The sequence below is a fragment of the Salvelinus alpinus genome, chromosome 23 (genome assembly GCF_045679555.1).
Source record: "Salvelinus alpinus chromosome 23, SLU_Salpinus.1, whole genome shotgun sequence".
Classification (NCBI taxonomy): Eukaryota; Metazoa; Chordata; class Actinopteri; order Salmoniformes; family Salmonidae; genus Salvelinus; species Salvelinus alpinus.
In genome coordinates, this window is record NC_092108.1 from 35,082,688 (window position 1) to 35,107,995 (window position 25,308).

The window sequence follows — 25,308 nt, forward strand, 5'->3', positions numbered from 1 at the left end:
CACAGCTTACATTTACTATTACTTTCTTAGCTACAGTATACATATCTCCCTGGCATATTACATCCTTTATGCAGCAGCATTTAATACATTTTTGTTCTCATGTTGTGCTGTGCTCACTTGAACAGGAAGGTGGCACATTTTGTCATCAACGTCTGGCATTCTCTGGCTCACTATTTTGTGTAATGCTAATTTCAAACTTGACACATTGCTAGGATTAGCAGAGAAAACATTGAAATATGAAGATTGATATTGTACAATATCTCATCAGGCTCCCCATACATTATCATTTTGTTTTGGAAAACCACGATTTTAGACAACACTGGTTGAAGGGAAATGACCTTGCTAACAAGATTTGAATCTGGAGGCGCTGTTAGGTCACACGCAGGAAATAACGTAGCTATAAAGTTCACCGGACGAACGCATCTATTTTCTCTAGATGGCAGTCCTCCAACAATCTCCATAGGATTGGTATGGATCGTCCCATCTGATGGTGAAACACCTTTTCGATACCGAAGTTACTGTAATAGCAGGTTAGGATAATTAACGTAGCAGGTTATGTGACTTCGGTTGAGGTTAGCAAAAAGGTTTGAGTTAGGGTTTGCGAAATTGCAGTCCAAATCTGCTACGAAAAGCACTTTGTATCGAAGTGGTGTGAAGAGTGTGTCCCTTAGGGGGAACCTTTTCTGTCAGATGGAAAGACGGACTGGAAAGGGTGTCGTACACCAACATGGCGGCGCTCATGGACACGAGAATATTGCTTCGAAAAATTAAAGATTTACGGTGCCTGACACCCCGACGGAATCGCGTGAAAGCCAAATGGGTACGTACGACGTAGTTAGCTAACAATAATTGGAAAAATCTACAACCAGTCGTTGACTAAAGTTGGCGGTTAGCTAGCGCTCGAAAACCCTTATCAGCGTTTAGCTTCGACCAGGCCAAGGTTGGCTGCGTGTGAACTTCATTTCCGACTCTTTGTTTTAACGTTTAGAAACGTTAATCATCGCTTGCTAAACATGCTGATATGCCCCATATCTTTCATATCCGCAAAAAAATAATCTTTAAAATGAAAAGATATATACTGTTGCAGTTTTACACAGATCAATAAGCTGCGCGTGCCTCCAGTTGTCAAACTACACTTCCTCCACGGTTATGGGCTTACGCATGTGTTCAGAGCACGCTTAAATGGCTAATTAGCCCAAGTGGCTGCCTAGTCTGATTTAATCAGGCAGTAATGCACAGTTAATTGATGTATATGTAGCAATATTGATGTTACTCATATTGATGTTATGCAGGAAACAGAAACCAATTGTTACTTACCTTTTAATGTACTGGATGTGCTGGTTTACAACATGCATAGTAAAGTTTGATTAACTATATATCTTTGTCTGTCGTGACTACAACACAAAGCATTTTGAAAGAGTATAAAACAGACGAAGACATTTGTGTGCAAAATTGTGTAACTTTTCCTTACACGTCAGAATGTTGACTTAATTACATTTAAACTCGCTCTACCGGTTGTCTGTGCGGATTGTTCTTCTGCTGCTCGAAAATTGAGACTATCCACCAAGTAGTGTTATTAACCTGACTTTCAGTACACTAGTCTAACGTTATATATCGATTTGTACTTAGAGCATTTTCTGAAAGAGTATGATTTTTTTTGGTTTAAGAAGGCAAGTCAGTTCTTAAAATAGGTTATTTACAATGACGGCCTACGCTTGGCCAATTGTGCGCCGCCCTATGGGACTCCCAATCATGGCCAGTTGTGATAGTCTGGATTCGAACCAGGATGTCTGTAGTGACACCTCTAGCACTGAGATGCAGTGCCTTAGACCACTGCGCCACTTAGGAGCCCTATGAAAATCTTCAATAAGAGCGGCACCACAGTCTGAAGACAACTACATTTCAATGAGAAACGTGCAATCAACTTTGCACTCAGTAATGAAGTCATTCACAAGAAAGAGAATCTAATAAAACTAGACAATTTTACATCCTACCCCGGCCGACACTGGGCCAATTATGCGCCGCCCTATGGGACTCCCAATCACGGCCGGATGTGATGCAGCCTAGATTCAAACCAGGTACTGCAGTGACACCTCTTGCACTGAGATGCAGTGTCTTAGACCGCTGCGCCACTCAGGAGCCCAATCTATCAGAATGGTAGATGACAGTTTGAATAAATTCGCTAGAAGGCGGAGTTAAAGGGACAAGGTTACTCACAATAACCATAGTGCCATTTCTATAGGAGTTGATGTGGTTTCCAAGTCCTCTGTTGCTTATTCTGACAGGGAGAACTGGAGAATTACCAGACCCGGTCTGTCAGTCTAAAATAGTTTGCGATGTTGCTGGAAATAATCCTGGAACCCCTGCGGCTAGGGTGAATCCCATCTCTTTTAAAAAAGAGCTGGTTGCTCCCACAGCAAATCAAAGTTGTCACAAAAAGAGACTCCTGTCGTTGCAAAGTTTCTTTGGTTACTTGTTTAGGACAAAGAGTCGGCTGAAACGTTCTGAACCCTTCTGGTAGCACGGGAGTGGGCCAGAGAATTATTCTCTTCCCTGTGCTAGCGAGGGTCTTTTTTTTTTTTTTTTTTAACAGTATTTTTATTGGAATTTCACAATTTTCACCCATATTAAAGAGATACAACAACAGAGACAAGGCAAAAAACAACAACAACAAAAAACGGCACTCGCCTACACATACCTGCGCATACATATATACATACACATATACATACACATATACGCACACCATTTTCCTATCCCCGCTTCTCACCCTATCCCCATCATTGCGTCTCTCAATACATACATTTTAAACAAACTTACAAACAGAAATTAAACAAAAAAGCTCGGTTTAAACTAAGAAGTTAGGTTCCACACATGGAACATACAGTGTAATTCTGAATACATAGATCACCACCATTCTAAGAGAATCCTTGCAGCATAATAGCTGATACCTCAGGTTCTAGGTAATTTAGATAGGGTTCCCACACTTTGTAGAACTGATCTGTTTTAGAATGCAATGTACATGTCAGATATTCCAGAGGCACCCATTCAAAAAGTATCTTATGCCAATCTTTAATAGAAGGAACCTTATCACTAATCCACCGTAAAAGGATGTTTTTCCTTGCAGCAAAGGTAAGGATGTTGTAAAGCCTCCTCTTACTCACAGAAGTAACATGCCTACTAGGGAGACCCAACAGTAAAGAAACTGGGTCCAATTCTAGATCAACCCCTAGGATCTTTTCAATTTCTTGCAGAACACCAGACCAGTATCTTTGTATTTTGGTACATGACCATAAACAATGTGTTAGGGTGCCTGTATCAGTTTTGCATTTAAGACACTGAGGAGAAGAGGAAGAGGGGCTAAAGGCATGTCTGCGATTTGGGGATATATGCAATCGGTGTATTATTCTTAATTGGATTGCTCTAGTACGATTACATATAGATATTGTTTTTGCATATCTCCAAATGTCCTCCCACATCTCTTCGTCAATAGTCACAGACAATTCTTTCTCCCACACTTGTTTCACCCTCTGTGTATCGACAGCGGGAAAGGACCTTAAAGCATCATAAAACAGACTTACAGACATTTTCCTTTGTGGAAAAAAAAGCATTCTCTCAATGACAGACATATCAGGGTTACCAATTAAGGTGGTGCTCTTCACAATATAATGTCTTACTTGTAGGAAGCGGAAAAAGTCCTGCTTTGGGAGTCGGTATTTCTCCACCATCTGCTCAAATGACAATAGAATCTTATCAGCAAATAAGTCATGTAGTCTGCGTATGCCCTTATTAAGCCAAGAGTTAAAGCCAGCATCCAGCAATCCTGGACCAAAATCTGGGTTGTTAAGAATTGGGGTAAGAGCAGAGGTTAGTTTGGACCTTCCCAGGAAGCGCTGAACTGACCTCCAAACCTTGAGTGTGTTAAGTGTAATAGGATTATTGCAGTGATCTTCTACAGACTTGAAACTTCTGAAAAATAAAAGATCCTGTAAGGGGTATTTTGAAAGAGAAGTCTCAATGTCTAACCAAATAGAGGAGTCATCGTTTGTGATCCAATCAGAAATATAACATAGGTGGGCACACCACTGATAGAACCTGATATTGGGCAGATCCAAGCCCCCCATAGAACTTGGCAGCTGCAGTATTGCCTTGGCTTGCGTTTACTCCATATGAAGGAGCTTAGCCATCCATTTACATCCTTTATTACCTTATTGGAGAGTAATACTGGGATCATTTGGATTGGGTAAAGTAGTCTAGGTAAAATGTTCATTTTCAAGAGGGATATTCTACCCAACCAAGAAATCGGGAGAGAGTTCCAGCGCTCCAGATCCTGTCTTATTGTATCAAACAAGGGAACAAAATTGGCTTTGTACATTTGCTGGAATTTAGGAGTTACAAATATACCCAGATACGTAAAGCCTGAGGGAGACCATTTAAAAGGGAAGGGGGGAGAAGTATTAGGTACAGAGTGAAGGCTACCAAGTGGCATAGCCTCTGATTTAGTTAAGTTAATCTTGTAGCCTGAGAATTCGCTGAATAATTGAATAATATTAATAAGAGATGTAGTTGAGGTCTCGGGATTAGAGATGAATATCAGGACATCATCAGCATACAAGCTTATTTTATGGTGAACATCACCAATGAGCAGCCCCTGTATAGCAGGCGTTACCCTGATGGCCTCGGCCAGTGGTTCCATAGCGAGTGCAAATAGGAGGGGGGACAAAGGGCAGCCCTGTCTGGTACCTCTGTATATAGATAAGCTATTTGACCTTAGCCCATTAGTAAGGACAGCAGCCTGAGGATCCTCATATAAAACTTTCACCCATTTTATAAAGTTGTCCCCTAGACCAAATTTATTTAGAGCAAAGAGTAGGTAAGACCACTCCACACGATCAAATGCTTTCTCAGCATCTAGGGAGAGCACCAGACCATCCCTAGCACTTTGTTGGTAGGCTTGAATTACATTAAGAAGCCGCCTGACATTGTTGCACGACTTACGGCCCTTAATGAAGCCAGTTTGGTCTCCTTTCACAATTAGTGGCAGTGAGTCCTCTAATCTTGTGGCTAGAATTTTAGAAAGTAATTTTCTATCCACATTCAGAAGGGAAATTGGTCTGTACGAGGAACAAGACTCTGGACATTTTCCCTTTTTGAGAATAAGTGATATGTTGGCTTCCCTCAGCGTTTGAGGGAGCTGGTCATTTGAAAATGAGTGGTTAAACATATCACGCAATGGCTCAAGGATCAGGCCATGAAACTCTTTATAGAATTCACTACCAAACCCGTCTGGTCCTGGGGCCTTACCGTTTTGCAGATTCTTAATTGCGAACATTATCTCTTCCTCGGTAATAGGGGCATTAAGGAGAGACCTCTGTTTTTCTGAGATAGTAGGGAGCTCAATCTTAGAAAATAAATTCTCCATTAATTTGGGTGCGTCATTTGGCAGTTCTGAGGCATAAAGATTTGCATAAAATTTCTTAAATGAGTCATTTATCAATTTATTTTCATATAAATGATTGCCATCTGAATCAGTAATAGTAGCAATTGACTGTGAGTCAGCTCTCTTTTTAGCTAGGTACGCCAAGTACTTTCCTGGCTTATCGCCATGTTCATATAGCTTTTGCCTGACAAATCCCATTTTCTTTTCAGCGTCCTGTGTTAGGAGAGAGTCCAACGTTGATCTAAGAACTGATATTTCCTTTAATAGGGCAGGCGTGGGAGTTTTAATGTAGTCCTTCTCTTTAGTTCCTAATTCACCCTCTAACCTTTTTTGCTTTTCACGCTTTTTCCGCCTCTTAGTGGCTGTGTATGACATAATCAGACCCCTGGCGTACGCTTTACAGGTTTCCCAAAGGAGCGAGGGATTATCTGTTGATTGAGAGTTAATAGAGAAAAATGCTTTAAACTCTGTAATAAAATATGATGTGAACGTATGGTCTTTAAGGATGGTTGTATTCAGCCTCCAATGTCTTGACAGATTGAATGCCCCGTTGAGTTTTATGTCCAGGATCACCTCCGCATGATCAGATATGACTATGCTTCCTATCCTAGCAGATAAAACAGACTGCAAAGACCTCCTGGGCATAAAAAAGTAATCTATTCTAGTCTGACATCCATGAGGTGCAGAGAAAAAAGTGAACTCTCTGTTGGAGGGGTGAAAAGTTCTCCAAACATCAGCATACCCCAGATCATCACAAATAGCTTTAAGTGACTTAGCTCGAGGAGAGAGTGAAGCTATACCGCTGGGAAACTTATCAATAAGGGGGTTCAACAAACAATTAAAATCTCCTCCAACCACTGCAGTGTCTGAGTTTAATTCTGAAAAGTCTAGAAATACCTTAGTGAGGAAATCAGGGGGGTGGGCAGGGGGGAAGTAAATATTCATTATGGAGATGTTCTGCCCTTGTAAAGTACCATTAATTATAACAAAGCGACCAAATTTATCTTTCACACAATTCAAGACCTTAAGTGGTAAGTTCTTTTTCACAAGAATTGCTACACCTCTACTTCTGGATGTAAATGATGAGAAAAACACTTGACCAAACCCCCCTTGTTGTAATTTCAGATGCTCCTTATCGTCTAAATGAGTTTCTTGCAACAGGGCAATATCAATATTTTCTTTTTTCAAAAAAGACAGTACCTTCTTCCTTTTAATGGGATTATGGCTCCCTCTAATGTTACATGTACATACACGCAGTGTATTACCTGCCATTGCACTTTGACCGTTTCATATTCAGATTGAATCCCACCATAAAAATGGGGTGGTACCTTTTTCCATGTGTTGAACTCTCCTATCTCACCGAGCATAAACAAACGATATGAACCCTGAACTCTAACTATACTAAACCCAAAAATTAAACATGTAAAGATCCAAAAGGGGGTTTTCCCACTAGCTAACATGCAGGGGATTTCAACTTTCCAATGTAGACTCTTAAGTCTGCATTGCCACTCAATAGCCTCGTCCTTTATACATATGAAAATGAAAATCAATATATGAAGATTGAGGCTCTTCCACCTAAAACCAAGCCTGGGCACCAATATAGATTCACCCATATCTCAGCCTGAGCTATAGCGGCAGTTACTTTAGCAAGAAAAATAATAAAAATACGAATATTACTGAACCGGAGCATGTGAGAACTCACACCACTGTTTCATGATCAGATTCAAATAAGATAAAGTTATCCAATGCTGCGGCGGCGCAGCTTAAAGTTATTTACCCGAGAGAGTCAATAAACGCAGCAGCCTCTTCAGGTGTGGAGAGTTTCTTAGGCGATCCGTTGACCATAATCTTCAATGTGGCCGGGTACAACAGTGCGTAGTCCATCTTCATTCTCCTGAGTCGAGCCTTCGCCTCATCAAACCCTTTGCGTCTTCGTACAACCGCTGTGGAGTAATCATTGAAGAATGAGATCTTTGGACCTTTACGTTGACTACCGTCAGAGCCGATATTTCTAGCCGCATCCATAACGCGCTGCTTGTCGGTGAAGTTGTGGAACTTTATAACCACTGGCCGTGGGCGCTGGTTGGGACCGGGTATCGGTGCTTGAGAGCGATGGGCTCTGTCCAGCTTCACACGACCAGCCTTAGTGTCCATTTGTAAGTAGTCAGGGATCCATTCCTCAAAAAAAATTACTGAACGTGTCCCTTCAGAATTTTCCGGGAGTCCCACAACACGAATATTGCATCTGCGTCCTCGATTATCCAAGTCGTCAATGTGCTCCGCCATTTCGCGCACCTGTTTCTCAAGTGCTTTCATCTTAGTGTCCATAGATGTAGTTGAGGCTTCCACTGTAGCGATTCTTCCCTCCGCCTCATCGACACGTTTGACCACCCTCTGTAATTCAGCTGAATGGCCTGCTATTGCTTCCAAGACCGTTCTTATCTTAACATCGATCACTTTAGTAATGTTGTCCGTCATCTTTTGAATCACCAGGTCCATTGTGCCTGGATCCGCAACGGTGTTAGCCTCGCTAACGTAAGCTAGCTCCTCCTGCACATCTACAGGGATGGTGGTTTTGGTTGAGTTCTTAGTAGCTCTGCTGGGCATGTTGTCGGAGATTTTTGAGAAATAACCGTCAAGACTCATTGCAGGATAACTTATTTAGCCAATTCTACCACTTTTTCAAGCTAGGAGATTAATGAAAGAATATAAATTTACGAATGCCACGGGAGCTCGCTGAAACACAGTGTTCTCTCTACGGCGCCATCTTGTCCCCCAGCAGCGAGGGTCTTAAAAAAAAAAAAATGTAGTCCTACCTCAGATCGCCTAAAATTAAGGTTGTTAACCTACGTAAGTGAAAGTGTCAATATTGGAGTATTTGGCCAGAACCGGGATCCTGCCGCTGGCTATTGGTATACACCCAGGATCCGTGCTGACTCCTGTGGCTGGTAGGTCTGTCTCAGGCAGGGCAACGCTGTTTGATAGCTGGATTGGATCTTCTCGACTAGATGGGTGCCCAGACTGCCTTCATGATCTCCTACGCCTTGCGAGTGTCCAGTCTCCCATGGGCCGCAGAGTTGAGCTTCACGTCTGTCCGTATGATTGGGACAGATCAACACTGCCCTCCTCGGCTTTCCTATAGGAGGCATTTAAAACTGAGACAGCAGGTTTTCTATTCTTGCAGCCGAGCTAACAGCCAGAGGATCTCTTCACTAAGATGCTTGATGATGAGATGGTTTCCAATATTGTTATAGCAGCTTTGGTTTTTATCTGCGTTTCTCTGTGACGCTTCCAGCTAATAATGTGCTGAAGTGCTTGGCCCTCCTTGCTTCCTCCCTCGTAGGGTTATCACTAATTAGGAATGAGTGGACAGGTGAAAGCCATGTGGTGGAGGAGGAAGTGAATACAATATTTCTAATAAGTAGTACAAAGAGTGAAATAGATGTATTGTTTTGAGCAGTCTTTGTTTTTAAAAATCATAGTTATTGTTTGGATCACGTGTGCAAACATGTTTAATCAATGATTAAGGAAGGATGCGCTTAACCTTTTTGGTTAAGTGGTGCACCGGTTGGTAGTCAATGGCACAAAGCAAGCCCAATTTTTCTTAATTCTTCCAAATCCTCTTTCAACAGGCTGGCTCTCAGCCCAAGTACCCTGCCACAAACCTGGCCCTTCAGAACTTTGATGCCACCTACAGCTTACAGCTGGGAGAGCAGTGGCCCTCTGTCCGCGTCAGCATGCTTTGTGAGCAGAAGTACGGGGCCCTGGTAAACAATTTCTCCACCACAGAAGGGGTCATCGCAGACCTGCAGTCCCAGGGATGTAGAGACTTTGTCTGCCAACCAGTTGGTGTAGGAGGTCTGGAGAGACTGCAGGCACCTGGATTTCCTCTCCACGATAACCCTTCAACCCTCGAGTCTGTTGGTGTCAGTCAAGATGTGGCTCCTCCTCGCCTCCGCACCAATATCAAGTGCTTTGTTTTCCCCGGGGGAGACATCTCCAGATTCAAGCCTTCTAGGTGAGATTTGCGCCGCTTCTTTTACAGACACGCGAGAGGAACAGGATGAAATCTGGGCTTCAGTCTGTTTCATCAGCACAATTTACTGTAGCTACATGTCTCCTATAATGTAATATTATTTGATTGCCAAGTTGTATGATTTTTAAATTCCCATTCTCCTAGACCCGACTTGTATGGGATGCTTGGGTACTACCTCATGGATGCGGCATCCGTTTTGCCTGCCCTGGCCCTGGATGTCCAGGAGGGACACTCTGTGCTGGACATCTGTGCCGCCCCAGGGGGCAAGACCCTGGCCCTGCTCCAGACACAGGCCATCCGTAAGACAGTCTAGTAGATATGATGCATACACATTGTTGAAGTTCTATCTAATTCACAGACTGGTAAAGCTTTTTTTTTTACAGTTCTATTTAAGTTTGCATTGATCTGGTATTTATTTGTAATGACATGTGTTTTTCAGGATTTCTGTGCGTCAATGACATCTCAGTGTCTCGTACCTACCGCCTCCAGCGGGTCCTCAACAGCTACGTTCCGAAAGAGCTGTTGACAGAAGAAAGAATGCGCATTACTTCCTTTGACGGCAGGAAATGGGGAGAAATCGAAAGGGACACCTTTGACAGAGTAAGGACTGAGATTATTTCACATTACTTGGTTTTATAACAAATTCAGAATGTAAGTACTGAGATTATTTGACCAACATTTGTTGGTTTTATAAAAGATTAGGAAATGTAAGACATTATTGGGCCTTTCCGTGTAAAAGGACCCATGAACTATATATACATTTTAAACTATTTTCTATCCTAAATATTAGGAATAATCTAAAGCTTTGATTTCTGGGCAAATAGATGGAAATTAGGTCTTGGGAAAACATTTACCAGAAAAGTTCTTAAAAGGTATTAGAAATACATTAAAACACTAATGTTGGAGTAAAGACCCCTGCCAACTAATATCAACACTTATATTTACACTGAACAGAAATAGAAACGCAACATGTGAAGTGTTGGTTCCATGCTTAATGAAATGAAAGATCCCGGAAATGTTACATATGCACAAAAAGCTTATTTCTCTAAATGTTTTTTGTCCCGCAAATTTGTTTACATCCCTGTTAGTGAGCATTTCTCCTTTGCCAAGATAATCCATCCACCTGACAGGTGTGGCATATCAAGAAGCTGATGAAACGGTGTGATCATTGCACAGGTGCATCTTGTGCTGGCTACAATAAAAGGCCACTCTAAAATGTGCAGATTTGTCACACAACACAATGCCACAGATGTCTCAAGTTTTGAGGGAGAGTGCAATTGGCATGCTGACTGAAGGTATGTCCACCAGAGCTGTTACCAGAGAATTTTGTTAATTTATCTACCATAATCCCCCTCCGTAGTTTTAGAGAATTTTGCAGTACGTCCAACCCGGCCTCACAACCGCAGACCACGTGTCACCACGGCAGCCCAGGACCTCCACATCTGGCTTCTTCACCTGCGGGGATGTCTGAGACCAGCTACCCAGACAGCTGATGAAACTGGGTTTTCACAACCCAAGAATTTCTGCAGAAACTGTCATACCGTCTCAGGGAATCTCATCTGCATGCTTGTTGTCCTCACCAGGGTCTTGACCTGACTGCAGTTCGTCGTCGTAACCGACTTCAGTGGGCAAATGCTCACCTTCTGCTGGCCACTGGCACGCTGGAGAAGTGTGCTCTTCATGGATGAATCTTGATTTCAACTGATCCAGGCAGATGGCAGACAGCTTGTATGGCGTTGTGTGGGCGAGCGATTTGCTAATGTCAAGGTTGTGAACAGAATGGGTTTATGCTATGGGCAGGCATAAGCTACTGACAAAAAACACAATTGCATTTTATCTATGGCAATTTGAATGCACACAGATACTGTGATGAGATCCTGAGGCCCATTGTCGTGCCGTTCATCCACCGCCATCACCTCATGTTTCAGCATGATAATGCACCGCCCCATGTCGCAAGGATCTGTACACAATTCCTGGAAGTTGAAAATGACCTGCATACTCGTCAGACATGTCACCCATTGAGCATGTTTGGGATTCTCTGGATCGACGTGTACGACAGCGTGTTCCAGTTCACGCTAATATCCAGTAACTTCACACAGCCATTGAAGGGGTATGGGACAACATTCCACAGCCCACAATCAACAGCCTGATCAACATTATGTGAAGGAGATGTGTCCCGCTGCATGAAGAAAATGGTGGTCACATCAGATACTGACTGTTTTTGTTTTTATTTTATTTATGTGACTAACAGATTTTTGTTCAGTGTAGTTTCGGAGAAATGATTTGCCTTGTATGTTGAAGAAACATTACCCTGTGCCATGAAATTCTTTAAGATATTTTCTCATTTCTCTTCCTCGTGATATTGAAAGTTCGCAGAAGTAACACATAAAGGTAGACCTACCAATTAGTTCATGTTTTTACTGGTATCAATTTGGTTTGATTTATTAAGTGATTAAAACTCAATTCTGTTACCACATTGTTAAAAGACTTTCTGAAAAATCACTAATGGAATTACTGCAATTGAATTGACTACAATGGGAAATTAAAGTAGTCATAAACCAGTTGGGTAACCTGCTACAGTCCTCCCTTCCACTGGCATACTGTTATGTTCAGCTCATGACTTTTCTTTCTCTCATATGGTGGTCAAAGCAAGTGTGAAAATAGTCTGGACAATCTCTCTCACACATACGCCATGAGCCCCCTCTCTTTCCATTTACTATAACCAGCATTTTCACCCACTGCGCACTCGACGTTGAAAAGTAGTTGAAATTTGGTCAGTCCGCCCTGGCCTTGATTGCAACGTCCATAGATGTGTTTTTTTGTACTGTCCGGGCTGGCCTTAATTTGACCCAGACATAGACGTCCATGGTTGGTTCAGATTGGGTCTTTTTTTTAAACATTTCTATCAAATGTTTATTTAGTATAATAATTGTCAGCAAACATGACCCTGGGTGTCCAGGAAGGACACTCTGTGCTGGATGTCTGTGCCGCCCCAGGGGGCAAGACCCTGGCCCTGCTCTAGCAGATATGATGCATACACCACCCGAGAACCAAACATGCATGGTTCAAAATAAAATAAATAAATCAAAGCAACACATCACAAAGTGTTTCAGTGGCAAGAAGCTTTGGTTCAAAGTGTCTTCTTTTGCTCCATGAATGCGAGCGGTAGAATGCTCCATATAAATTGCAACCCCAAAAAATTGGGGTCCATTGACAGGAGGATAAGTTCATTAGTTAATTGCACAACAGATTGGAGCCCATTATAAATGCTTCACAGAGTTCAAGTAACAGACACATCTCAACATCAACTGTTCAGACGAGACTGCGTGAATCAGGCCTTCATGGTCGAATTGCTGCAAAGAAACCACTACTAAAGGACACCAATAAGGAGAAGACTTGCTTGGGCCTAGAAACACGAGCAATGGATATTAGACCAGTGGAAATCTGTCCTTTTGGTCTGATGAGTCCAAATTTGAGATTTTTGGTTCCAGCTGCCGTGTCTTTGTGACGCAGAGTAGGTGAACGGATTATCTCCCGCATGTGTGGTTCCCACCATGAAGCAGGGAGGAAGAGGTGTGATGGTGTGGGGATGCTTTGCTGGTGACAATGTCAGTGATTTATTTAGAATTCAAGGAGCACTTAACCAGCATGGCTTCCACAGCATTCTGCAGTGATACGCCATCCCATCTGGTTTGGGCTTAGTGGGACTATCATTTGTTTTTCAACAGGACAATGACCCAACACACCTCCAGACTGTAAGGTAAAATTGACCAAGAAGTAGAGTGATGGAGTGCTGCATCAGATGGCCTCCACAATCACCCGACCTCAGCCCAATTTACATGGTTTGGGATGAGTTGGACCGCAGAGTGAAGGCATAGCAGTCAACAACTGCTCAGCATATGTGGGAACTTTTTCAAAACTGTTGGACAAGCATTTCTCATTAAGCTGTTTGAGAGAATGCCAAGAGTGTGCAAAGCTGTCATCAAGGCAAAGGGTGGCTACTTTGAAGAATCTAAAATATATTTTGATTTAACACTTTTATGGCTACCACATGATTCCAGATGTGTTATTTCATAGTTTTGATGTCTTGACTATTATTCTACAATGTAGAAAATAGTAAAAATAAAAACCATTGAATGAGTAGGAGTGTCCAAACTTGATTGGTACTGTGTATGTGGACACCCCTTCAAATTTGTGATTTCTGAATACAAGATATCTCAATACTTTGAATGTATACGAAAGTTATTGAGATATTTGAAATAGTATTTGAACCCAGGTATGCAGTACACTTCTGTACTGTACAGTAGAGTTCAGTAAAGTACACAGTAGAGCACACGAGTTGAGTACGCTATAATGTACTGAACTCTACTTTACTGTGCTGTACTTTTGATGTCCAAACTTGTGAAACATTGACGTCTATGATTGGTTCAGATTTTGTCCAGACCAACAAATGTGGTCTTGTTTGCGGTGGACCTCATTTAAATAATAGCCAGTGTGTTGAATATTACCCAAATATGCAAAGGAGGATATTGCATATTTCTGCCTTTTTGTGTACCTATTTAGCATACATCACCATGAAGAGAATGACATTCATATCCATAATTATGTATTTCTGTGTAGTACAGATCAGGGACACATGATGAAAATCTGTTACTGGGTGTTGATCCACTTCACTTACTGTAGTTCCAGTCAAGGTGTCATGTCATAGCTGACACCCCGTTCTTTCAGCAGAGATCGTTGAATTTTAATTCGGGGCTGCTATTTAAGATTTTAAGGAAAAATCGGAGTCTCCGTTACCGTGGAATTGCCCTACTGCTATTAGCTTATCCCAATTCTACAGGGTTCTAAGGTTTGTTAGACTGATGTCCTTTTTCTCTCCAGGTCCTTGTTGATGTTCCCTGCACCACAGACAGACACTCTGTCATGGAGGATGAAAACAACATTTTCAAGAGGGCCAGGACAAAGGAGAGACAGAGGCTGCCCCAGCTGCAGACAGAACTCCTCCTGTAAGTGTTCAGTAACTTACCATGTTACTGTTGAAGCAATAAAATCACATCAAATAAATACTTTTTTTCTAAGTTAGTTTATTGTGCATCTTTGATTGTGTCTATTCATTGCATCTATGTATGGTAGTTTTGTATCTTGGCGGTCCTATTTTGATCATTTGATATCTGATAATAATTTCAGTTGATATCTCTCCCTGTTCCTCTTCCACCAGTGCTGGTATTGAGGCGGTTTGTCCGGGGGGGCAGGTGCTCTACTCCACCTGCTCCCTGTCCCAGCTGCAGAACGAGTATGTGGTGGAGCGGGCCATGCACCTGGCCCGGGAGGAACACGGCATCAGCCTGCAAGTAGTCGACCTTCGACCCATCACACGCCTCTTTAAGGACACCTTCCACTTCGCCCCCGACCTCCACTTGGGACAGCTGGTCCTTCCTCACCTCACCGCTAACTTTGGGCCCATCTACATGTGCAAGCTACGGAGGTTAAACTAGAACTGATGGACATGAATTTAATTCCCTTCACTACAACTTTATTTATCCCTTCAGGGGCAACCTGATTTAATCGGTCATAACGTCTGACTTTTCGTATTTATGTATTAATGTGAAGCACTGCAAATAAATACGTTGATTTAATGGACCAAAAAAATTATAACCGTTTCAACATTCAATTTTCAGTGGACTTATACATTTTTATGCAGTGCTGCTTTTGGCCTCTAGTTGTCAGTATTAGACAGTTATACAAGTCGGTGCTCTCTTTGTATCGAACACAGGAGTCAAAGTTACTGGACCCATGAGGATAAACTCAAAATATTGCTCTGTCCAACTCTTATAGAATGGGTGAAAAGCAGAAAGTTTATTTGGTTCTAGAGCAATCAAATAGATTTTATGAAGCCCTTTTTACATCAGCAGCTGTCACAAAGTGCTATACAAGAAACCCAGCCTTAAACCTCAAAGAGAAAGCAATGCCGTTGCGGAAGCACAGGGCTCCGAACCCTGTTCCTAGAGAGCTCCCATCCTGTAGGTTTTCTCTCCAACCCCAGTTTTAACTAACCTGATTAATTTTATCAACCAGCTGATTATTACAATCAGGTGTGCTAGGTAAGGGTTTGACCGAACACCTACAGGACGTTATCTCTACAGGAACAGGGTTGGAGAGCCCTGTTCTAGGTCATTATGCCCAATCACTGAGGTTGAACAAATAAACCAATCCCAGCCACTGAGGTAGAACAATAAACCAATTCAAGTCTGTTCGATGTGGTCCCATAGTGAACTTTACAATTTTATCATATCGTTGAAACTTTATTATTTATTTTTACATTTAATACCATCATGAACATTTTCATTCAGATTCTAAACATTTTCATAACGAACACTCAAATAATCATTGGCTCTGAGAATCTCTAGGCCTGTTACAACGGTTGAATTCTCTCAATTTCCTATTTGATGTCACTTAAATGCAGCCTGCAATGTCTTTCTTATATCTAACGTGAATGCAAAGGTATAGTACCTCCTCACATCACACCGCCGATGACCTTCTCTGTTGTTGCATTGGCCGGGCAATGTAGCATGAAAGAGGTGTGCGCACGGCTAACGAGCGAGCGCCGCCGAGTGTCATCGACTTCCCGCTGCCATTAAGCGGCTCGCGAGCGGCGCCACCGAGGGAGAGGAGAGGCTGTTTGCTCGGCGGCTCCCAGATGAACATTAAGGACGCAAGAGCGATGCCAAAATGGGATCTCTCACCTCCTTTTCCCCTTCGCTTTTTTATTCCACAGATGAGTGCAGATAATTTCACTGGCCGATTGTGAGTGATTACTGTATTACCGCGGTAACAGAGGATGTATCGGCGAATGCAAAGGGAATTAATGAGACATAAAAACTATTTCTGTATTGACTGCTTCCGTCGGCGGCCCAGGACGCCGCTCCCGCATCTTGTGATTACCTAAACGTATTGTAAATATGTGTTTCCTATGGGTTTTTACATAAATTTACATGTTTTAACACTCAGGGGATGAAAGACTATTAGGGATGAGTTACTCCTCTCTTCTCCCCCCTTCTCTTTTTACTGGGCCGTTCATTATTGAATTAGCCAATGGTGTTCCTTTGCTGTAGGCCTACGTGTCGGGAGAGGTAGACTACATCAGTGGTTCCCAACGCTGGTCCTCCAGTACCCCCTGACAGAACACATTTTTATCGTAGCCCTGGACAAGCACACATGATTCAACTTGTCAACTAATCATCAAGCCCTCAATGAGCTGAATGAGGTGTGTTTGGCCAGGGCCACTGTAAATGTCTACTGTTGGGGGTACTGGAGAACCAGGGTTGGGAAACGCTGGTCTATATCATGAGGTTGTGTGTGTGTGTTTCTGTTTATGAGAGAGGGGGAGTGAGTGAGAGCGACCGAGGGGAAGATTTAGAGTTAAACCAAGATAAGTGAATGAGTGTTGGGAGTTTTGTGTCCACAGAAGACAGTAAATGATGTGGTATGATATCAGCACACGATGTAATAACAGCCTGGGGTGAACGATTGCGGTTTAGAGTGGAGCAGAAACCTTTGGGATATAGGCCTGATGACTGGTTAATCAGCTATGTAGTTTATATAACCCTCAGAATGGACGTCAGGGCAAACGCCCCCCCCCCCCTAAAAGGTTATGATAGGCCTTGGTCGCAGGATCACATACAGTGGGGAGAACAAGTATTTGATACACTGCCGATTTTGCAGGTTTTCCTACTTACAAAGCATGTAGAGGTCTGTCATTTTTATCATAGGTACACTTCAACTGTGAGAGACGGAATCTAAAACAAAAATCCAGAAAATCACATTGTATGATTTTTAAATAATTAATTTGCATTTTATTGCATGACATAAGTATTTGATCACCTACCAACCAGTAAGAATTCCGGCTCTCACAGACCTGTTAGTTTTTCTTTAAGAAGCCCTCCTGTTCTCCACTCATTACCTGTATTAACTGCACCTGTTTGAACTCGTTACCTGTATAAAAGACACCTGTCCACACACTCAATCAAACAGATTCCAACCTCTCCACAATAGCCAAGACCAGAGAGCTGTGTAAGGACATCAGGGATAAAATTGTAGACCTGCACAAGGCTGGGATGGGCTACAGGACAATAGGCAAGCAGCTTGGTGAGAAGGAAACAACTGTTGCCGCAATTATTAGAAAATGGAAGAAGTTCAAGATGACGGTCAATCACCCTCGGTCTGGGGCTCCATGCAAGATTTCACCTCGTGGGGCATCAATGATCATGAGGAAGGTGAGGGATCAGCCCAGAACTACACGGCAGGACCTGGTCAATGACCTGAAGAGAGCTGGGACCACAGTCTCAAAGAAAACCATTAGTAACACACTACGCCGTCATGGATTAAAATCCTGCAGCGCACGCAAGGTCCCCCTGCTTAAGCCAGTGCATGTCCAGGCCCGTCTGAAGTTTGCCAATGACCATCTGGATGATCCAGAGGAGGAATGGGAGAAGGTCATGTGGTCTGATGAGACAAAAATAGAGCTTTTTGGTCTAACTCCACTCGCCGTGTTTGGAGGAAGAAGAAGTATGAGTACAACCCCAAGAACACCATCCCAACCGTGAAGCATGGAGGTGGAAACATCATTCTTTGGGGATGCTTTTCTGCAAAGGGGACAGGACGACTGCACCGTATTGAGGGGAGGATGGATGGGGCCATGTATCGCGAGATCTTGGCCAACAACCTCCTTCCCTCAGTAAGAGCATTGAAGATGGGTCGTGGCTGGGTCTTCCAGCATGACAACGACACGAAGCACACAGCCATGGCAACTAAGGAGTGGCTCCGTAAGAAGCATCTCAAGGTCCTGGAGTGGCCTAGCCAGTCTCCAGACCTGAACCCAATAGAAAATCTTTGGAGGGAGCTGAAAGTCCGTATTGCCCAGCGACAGCCCCGAAACCTGAAGGATCTGGAGAAGATCTGTAGGGAGGAGTGGGCCAAAATCCCTGCTGCAGTGTGTGCAAACCTAGTCAAGAACTACAGGAAACGTATGATCTCTGTAATTGCAAACAAAGGTTTCTGTACCAAATATTAAGTTCTGCTTTTCTGATGTATCAAATACTTATGTCATGCAATAAAATGCAAATTAATTACTTAAAAATCATACAATGTGATTTTCTGGATTTTTGTTTTAGATTCCGTCTCTCATAGTTGAAGTGTACCTATGATAAAAATGACAGACCTCTACATGCTTTGTAAGTAGGAAAACCTGCAAAATCGGCAGTGTATCAAATACTTGTTCTCCCCACTGTATGTGTTCATGAACATCTATGTGTTCATGTAGAAGCTTCTGCTGGGTGTCTAGGCCCACAGGCGAGGATCAGACGTACGGCCCTGTCCGCTGTGAGTGAGAGGATCTCACCAGTGGGGGTCTTTGTTCCAGATGCACCGTGAATAGTGGGCCCAGCAGGAAACCAACACGCCACAGGGCTCAAACACTACTCATGGCCTCCCCTACGCACTACTTTGTCATTCCACTTTTTGCAACGGCTTTCAAAAAGCTTTATTAGGTATCAACTGACTTGACAGATCTCTCTCAGGCTCTACGGTAAATGTTGGATAAATTGCCAAAACTATCCCAACACTTACCTTCTTGAGGCAAGAGAAGGCATCTTCCCAACACTACCTTGTCTTTTTATGTCGATTTAAAAAAAGCTGTCAAGTTATTAACTGACGATACAAATTCGTATATTACGGTAGGCTATGTAAGGATTCTATGGAAAATCAGAGCGATATCAAAATTATTGTGTAGTGTGTGTGATGTGCAGGTGTTCCTGACTGATAGCATCTCAGGGACAGGCGATGCACTGCGTCCATTGGCCTTGGCCAGGCCACTGGAAAAGAGGGGGTTTTCTCTCTCTAAAAGGATTAGCTTGGGACGAGATTGCAGGGAGAGTGTTTAAAAAAAAAAAGGGGGCAAGAATAGAAAAGGGAGATCAAGTGGAACTAAAGAAGCGTGTCCCGGGCTGCAGAGTTCAACCACCTGTTGTCCTCTTCTGGCCATCACTCTTTCTCTTTGTCCTCTGTTTCTAGATCTAGTCTCTTCCCCCTCTTTTCTTTATCAGGAACTTTCTCCTCGACAAACATGTGGAAAGACGATGCATTTATTCTGCGCACGGTCTTGCTTGAACGATTCAAATAGTAGAAGGATTGGTAGTCTTCAAACTTTTAATGCTTCAATGTTTGAAAGCCTGTTGAACATCAGAGTTGTGTGTGTGTGTGTGTGTGTGTCAGTCACTAAGCTCCCGGTGGTTTCCAGGAGCACTTTGATGTGTATCTGGGCAATGCGCTATTAGAGGGATTTCCCTGGGTTGACAGCTCAGAGAATATGTGGCTAAATTGTGATGCCAGCGGGCTAAAAGAATGCTGGAAACAGGATTAGGATCATATTCTGGCAGAGCCTGTCACCTCAATGGGCCTGGGTTTCTTACGTTCGCACTTTTCATTCTCTGCGTGGTTAAAACCTTTTAAGAGAACCATGGAGGCGGGAGAGAAAAACACTGATTGAATACACTGTGATTTTTGTGCAGGAGGTGCCGAGGCCGTGGTCGTGTCAGAAAAATTTAAGAGCCAGGGTGCATTTTTCTTCTCGAAATAACGTTTCTGACAAACATCCTTTTTTTCTGAAGAATCAGCAATCTGCAAGTTCAGCTGCATCAACAGTATTCCCACTATCGGCTATTAGTTACATTATTCTTGGACGTTGTCGGCCCTTAAATGTTTCAGCTTGATATCAACAGCTTAAATTATTTCATTCAGTAGCAAAGAAAGCAATATGTACAGTGGGCTCCAAAATTACTGGCACCCCTGACTGGCAATGCACAAACAATACTTAAAAAAATATAAACAATATAATTATAGAGAGAAACTCAAAATACCAACATGTGAGAAATACTGTACTTTATTAATGTTTCAATGGAACCAACCAAAATCATACAATTATTTAATACAAAATAAATTGAACCAAAATCAAGGTTTCATAATTATTGGCACTCCTCATTTAGTACTTAGTATAACCACCTCTGGCAAGGATAACAGCATGGAGTCTTTTCCTGTAATGTTTGACAAGGTTAAGGAACACATTTGGAGGGATTTTGGACCATTCCTCTATGCAGATCCTTTCAAGATCCTTCACATTCTTGGGTTTGCGCTTATCAACTGCCCTCTTCCACTCAGCCCACAGGTTTTCGATTGGATTGAGGTCCGGCGACTTAGATGGCCATGGCAGAACATTGATTTTGTTGTCACAGAACCATTTCTGTGTGGATCTTAAGGTATGTTTCGGGTCATTGTCTTTTTGGAAAGTCCACCTACGGCCAAGTCCCAGCCTTCTGGCAGAGGCAACCAGATTGTCAGCCAAAATTGCCTGATACTTGGTGGAATTCATTATGCCATCAATCTTAACCAGTGCTCCTGGACCTCTGGAATTAAAACAGCCCCAAAACATCACTGACCACCCTCCATATTTCACCGTGGGTGTGAGGTACCTCTCCTTGTATGCATCTCTGTTTCGACGCCAAACATGCCGATGCTGTATCTGACCAAAACTTTCAATTTTGGTCTCATCTGACCAGAGCACCTTCTTCCAGTCATAATTTAAATGACGTTTGGCAAACTCCAAGCGCTTGCGTCTATGTCTTGTGGTCAGAAAGGGCTTTCTTCTGGCAACCCTTCCAAAGAGCCTGTGGTTGTGGAGGTGGCGTCTGATGGTGACTTTTGAAACCTGGTGACCCCAAGACGCCACCAAGGCCTGCAATTCTTTCACAGTGATTCTTGGGGATTTTGTTGCTTATCTTACCATCATCCTCCCTATCCTGGGGGGCAAAATGCATTTGCGTCCTCTACCCGTGAGGTTTTCAACTGTTACATATCTTTAGCATTTTTTAATAATTGCCCCGACAGTGCTCAGTGGTATATTCAATCGTTTGTGGATCTTCTTGTAGCCATTACCAGATTTATGAAGGTCGATGACCATCTGTCTCTTTTGAACTGCCAGTTATTTTGTTTTCTTCATGGTGTTGGATGACAGTGGGATATTGCATGTGTGTTACCTAATTTTTATACCCTAGTGAAACAGGAAGTGATGTAATGGCTCATTATAGTTCCTTAAGACTTAAATAAACTTAAATAAGTGGAATTTAATTTGTGGTTCAATTTTGGTAGATGTTATTTACAATAATCTTTAAGGGTGCCATTAATTGTGAAACCTTGATTTGGAGGACATTGATTTTTTATTGAATCAATAAATTATTTTGGTTGGTTCCATTGAAACATGAATAAAGTATTGTATTTCTCACATGTTGGTATTTTGAGTTTATCTCTATAATGATATTGTTTATATTTGTTTAAGCATTATTTGTGCATTGCCAGTCAGGGGTGCCAGCAATTTTGGAGCCCACTGTAGGTATTTGGTAAATATGTAAGTTCACAAATCAAATGTTATTTGTCACATGCTTAGTAAACAGTAAACAACATACTTACGGGCCCTTACCGACAATGCAGAGAGAAAGAAAATAGAGAAATAATAGAAAAGTAATAACCCTTAATAATAAAAGTAATATTAAATACACAATGAGTAATGAGAACTTGGCTATATACATGAGGTACCATTACCAAGTCGATGTGCAGAGGTACGAGGTAATTAATAGAGATACACTACATGACCAAAAGTATGTGGACACCTGCTCATCGAACATCTCATTCCAAAATCATGGGCGTTGATATGGAGTTGGTCCCCCTCTTGCTGCCATAACAGCCTCCACTCTTCTGGGAAGGCTTTCCACCAGATGTTGTAACATTGCTGTGGGTACATGTTTCCATTCAGCCACAAGAGCATTATGTTGGGCGATTAGGCCTGGCTCGCAGTTGGCATCCCAAAGATGTTCGATGGTGTTGAGGTCAAGGCTCTGTACAGACCAGTCAAGTTCTTCCACACCGATCTCTACAAACCATTTTTGTATGGACCTTGCTTTGTGCACGGGGGCATTGTCATGCTGAAACAGTAAAGGGCCTTCCCAAAACTGATGCCACAAAGTTGGAAGCACAGAATTGTCTAGAATGTCATTATATGCTGTAGCATTAAGATTTCCCTTCACTGGAACTAAGGAACCTAGCCCGAACCATGGAAATCAGCCCCAGACCATTATTCCTCCTCCACCAAACTTTACAGTTGGCACTATGCATTTGGACAGGTAATGTTCTCCTGGCATCCGCCAAACCCAGATTTGTCCGTCGGACTGCCAGATGGTGAAGCGTGATTCATCACTCCAGAGAACGCGTTTCCACTCCAGAGTCCAATGGCGGTGAGCTTTACACTACTCCAGCCGACGCTTGGCATTGCGCATGTTGATCTTAGGCTTGTGTGCGGCTGCTCGACCACGGAAACCCATTTCATGAAGCTCCCGACGAACAGTTCTTGTGCTGACGTTGCTTCCAGAGGCAGTTTGGAACTCGGTAGTGAGTGTTGCAACTGAGTAGAGATGATTTTTACGAGCTACATTCTGTACGCTTGTGTGGCCTACCACTTCACGGGTAAGCTGTTGTTGCTCCTAGATGTTTGCACTTCACAATAAAAGCACTTACAGTTGACTGGGACAGCTCTAGCGGTGCAGAAATTTGAATAACTGACTTGTTGGAAAAGTGGCATCCTATGACGGTGGCACGTTGAAAGTCACTGAGCTCTTCAGTAAGGCCATTCTACTGCCAATGTCTGCCAATGGACATTGCATGGCTGTGTGCTCGATTTTATTTTTCGACCTGTCAGCAATGGGTGTGACTGAAATAGCCAAATCCACTCATTTTGAAGGGGTGTCCACATACACACACAAGCATGTATAGTGTATGTACATATAACTAGGAATGAAGTGACAGATGATAAACAGTAGCTGCAGCGTGTGTGATGAGTCCAAAAATGGTCAATGCAGATAGTCTGTGAAGCTACAGTATCTATTTAACTACTATTTCGCAGTTTTATGGCTTGGGGGTAGAAGCTGTTCAGGGTCCTCTTGGTTCCAGACTTGGTGCATCGATACCGCTTGCCGTGTGGTAGCAGAGAGAACAGTTTATGTCTTGGGTGGCTGGAGTCTTTGACAATTATTCGGGCCTTCCTCTGACACCGCCTGGTATAGAGGTCCTGGATGTCCAGGAGCTCGGCCCCAGTGATGTACTTGGCCCTAAGCACTACCCTCTGTAATGCCCTGCGATCGGACGCCAAGCAGTTGCCATACCAAGCGGTGATGCAGCCAGTCAAGATGCGCTCGATGGTGCAGCTGTCAAATTTTGGGAGGGGGGGTATATGAGGGCCCATGTCAAATCCTTTCAGCCTCCTGAGGTGGAAGAGGCGTTGTCATGCCCTCTTCACAACTGCGTTGGTGTGTATGGATCATGATAGATCCTTAGTGATGTGGACAAGGACCGTCAAATAAAGCCGAACCCAAATACTCACTCCAAACAAGCCGTATGTATGCACTTGTCCTGTTTGCACCAGCTCCACATGATGGTCACGTTGATGTTTTGTGACCACAGATACAAAAGGAAAAAGACCTCGGAACAGCATTTTGACTGGATAAGAGTCATATTGATAGTGCTACTGATGATGAGAGGAGCGCTCTCAACTCAATGATCCACTGTGCTGTGGTATAGAGGTTTATTCCAGCTAGATACATTTTTAGATCGATGTCCATATTGTTAGGACTGGGAGGTAGGCTATTTGGGCAATGTGCAGACTTTCCTCTGGATGTTATAGAGAAGAGCACCTTATCCTGCATCAAGGGCTGAACATTTGACCCTGCGGCATTTCAATCTACACTACATCAATCCCCGTTGGGCCCTCAGGCACCGGTGTGTGTATGTGTGTGTCCATGCATTTCTGTGTTTGGGGGTGTGATAAAGACCACTTACTAGTGTTTGCTGGTTTAAAATCCCAGGGGTGAAATTGCTAACCCGAATAACAAGGACATTCAGCTTTACGTATCTAGAACCATGTCAGTGTTATAGCATGGATGCCCTTGGAATAGAGCACATACCATGTAATAAAACACAGCAAGGTTGAGGTTGGGTGTTACGTTCACGTTCACGTTCGCAATGCTAATCTGTGTTGTCACCCCACGTGTCCCCTTTCAAGGGAGTGTTCGTCTGTAACAACAGAGAAATTCACCGTTACAGTAGGTGATACCTCCGTGTACATATTTGTATTTGTATTTCCACCGGGAGGGAGGATTTATCTAACGAGGCCAAATCAATTAGCAGTTGAACAATATCACAGCCAGGCTCTCGGCATTACAGTTTAGTAGGCAAAGCAAGGGTGCAGGGAACGTGGTGGTGGGGAGGATGGCAGTGATCCTAACCTAGAACTCTACCAGAGGCGAGACTGTGTGTGTGTCGTGTATTGTTTGTGTGTGTGGGAGGGGGAGGGGAGGGGGGTCTTATGCATTTTGACAAACCACGCTGTTTAAGATATAATAGCAGCATAATCACCGCCCCGGGCCGTCATTCTTCAGGATAATGGGCTGCTTATTCATCGGGGATGGCTTATGCCCCCACGTGCTTTTTATTTCTTCCAGATTACCTTTCTCTCTCTCTCTCTCTCTCTCTCTCTCTCTCTCTCTCTTTCTCTCTCTCTCTCTCTCTCTCTCTCTCTCTCTCTCTCTCTCTCTCTCTCTCTCTCTCTTTCTCTCTCTCTCTCTTTCTCTCTCTCTCTCTTTCTCTCTCTCTTTCTCTTTCTCTTTCTCTTTCTCTTTCTCTTTCTCTTTCTCTCTCTCTCTCTCTCTCTCTTTCTCTCTCTCTCTCTGTCTCTCTC

At 43.0% G+C, this 25,308-nt stretch overlaps 1 protein-coding gene across 1 annotated transcript; it reads left to right on the forward strand.

The window, feature by feature from the left end:
• The first annotated feature begins 470 nt into the window (after positions 1–470).
• Positions 471–15,125, forward strand: nsun4 (NOP2/Sun RNA methyltransferase 4). Its single transcript, XM_071362802.1, has 6 exons — positions 471–820; positions 9,073–9,458; positions 9,621–9,775; positions 9,916–10,076; positions 14,358–14,482; positions 14,695–15,125. Exons 1-6 carry the CDS (start codon positions 728–730, stop codon positions 14,969–14,971), a joined length of 1,197 nt encoding a protein of 398 aa, XP_071218903.1. The 5' UTR covers positions 471–727; the 3' UTR covers positions 14,972–15,125.
• The last annotated feature ends 10,183 nt before the right edge of the window (positions 15,126–25,308 follow it).

Bases quoted from the DNA above. Each gene is read 5' to 3' on its own strand.
- nsun4 (XM_071362802.1), top strand. From the start codon at position 728: ATGGCGGCGCTCATGGACACGAGAATATTGCTTCGAAAAATTAAAGAT. The intron at 9,459-9,620 runs GTGAGATTTGCG...CCATTCTCCTAG, and splicing joins TCCAGATTCAAGCCTTCTAG to ACCCGACTTGTATGGGATGC. The intron at 9,776-9,915 runs GTAAGACAGTCT...TGTGTTTTTCAG, and splicing joins GCTCCAGACACAGGCCATCC to GATTTCTGTGCGTCAATGAC.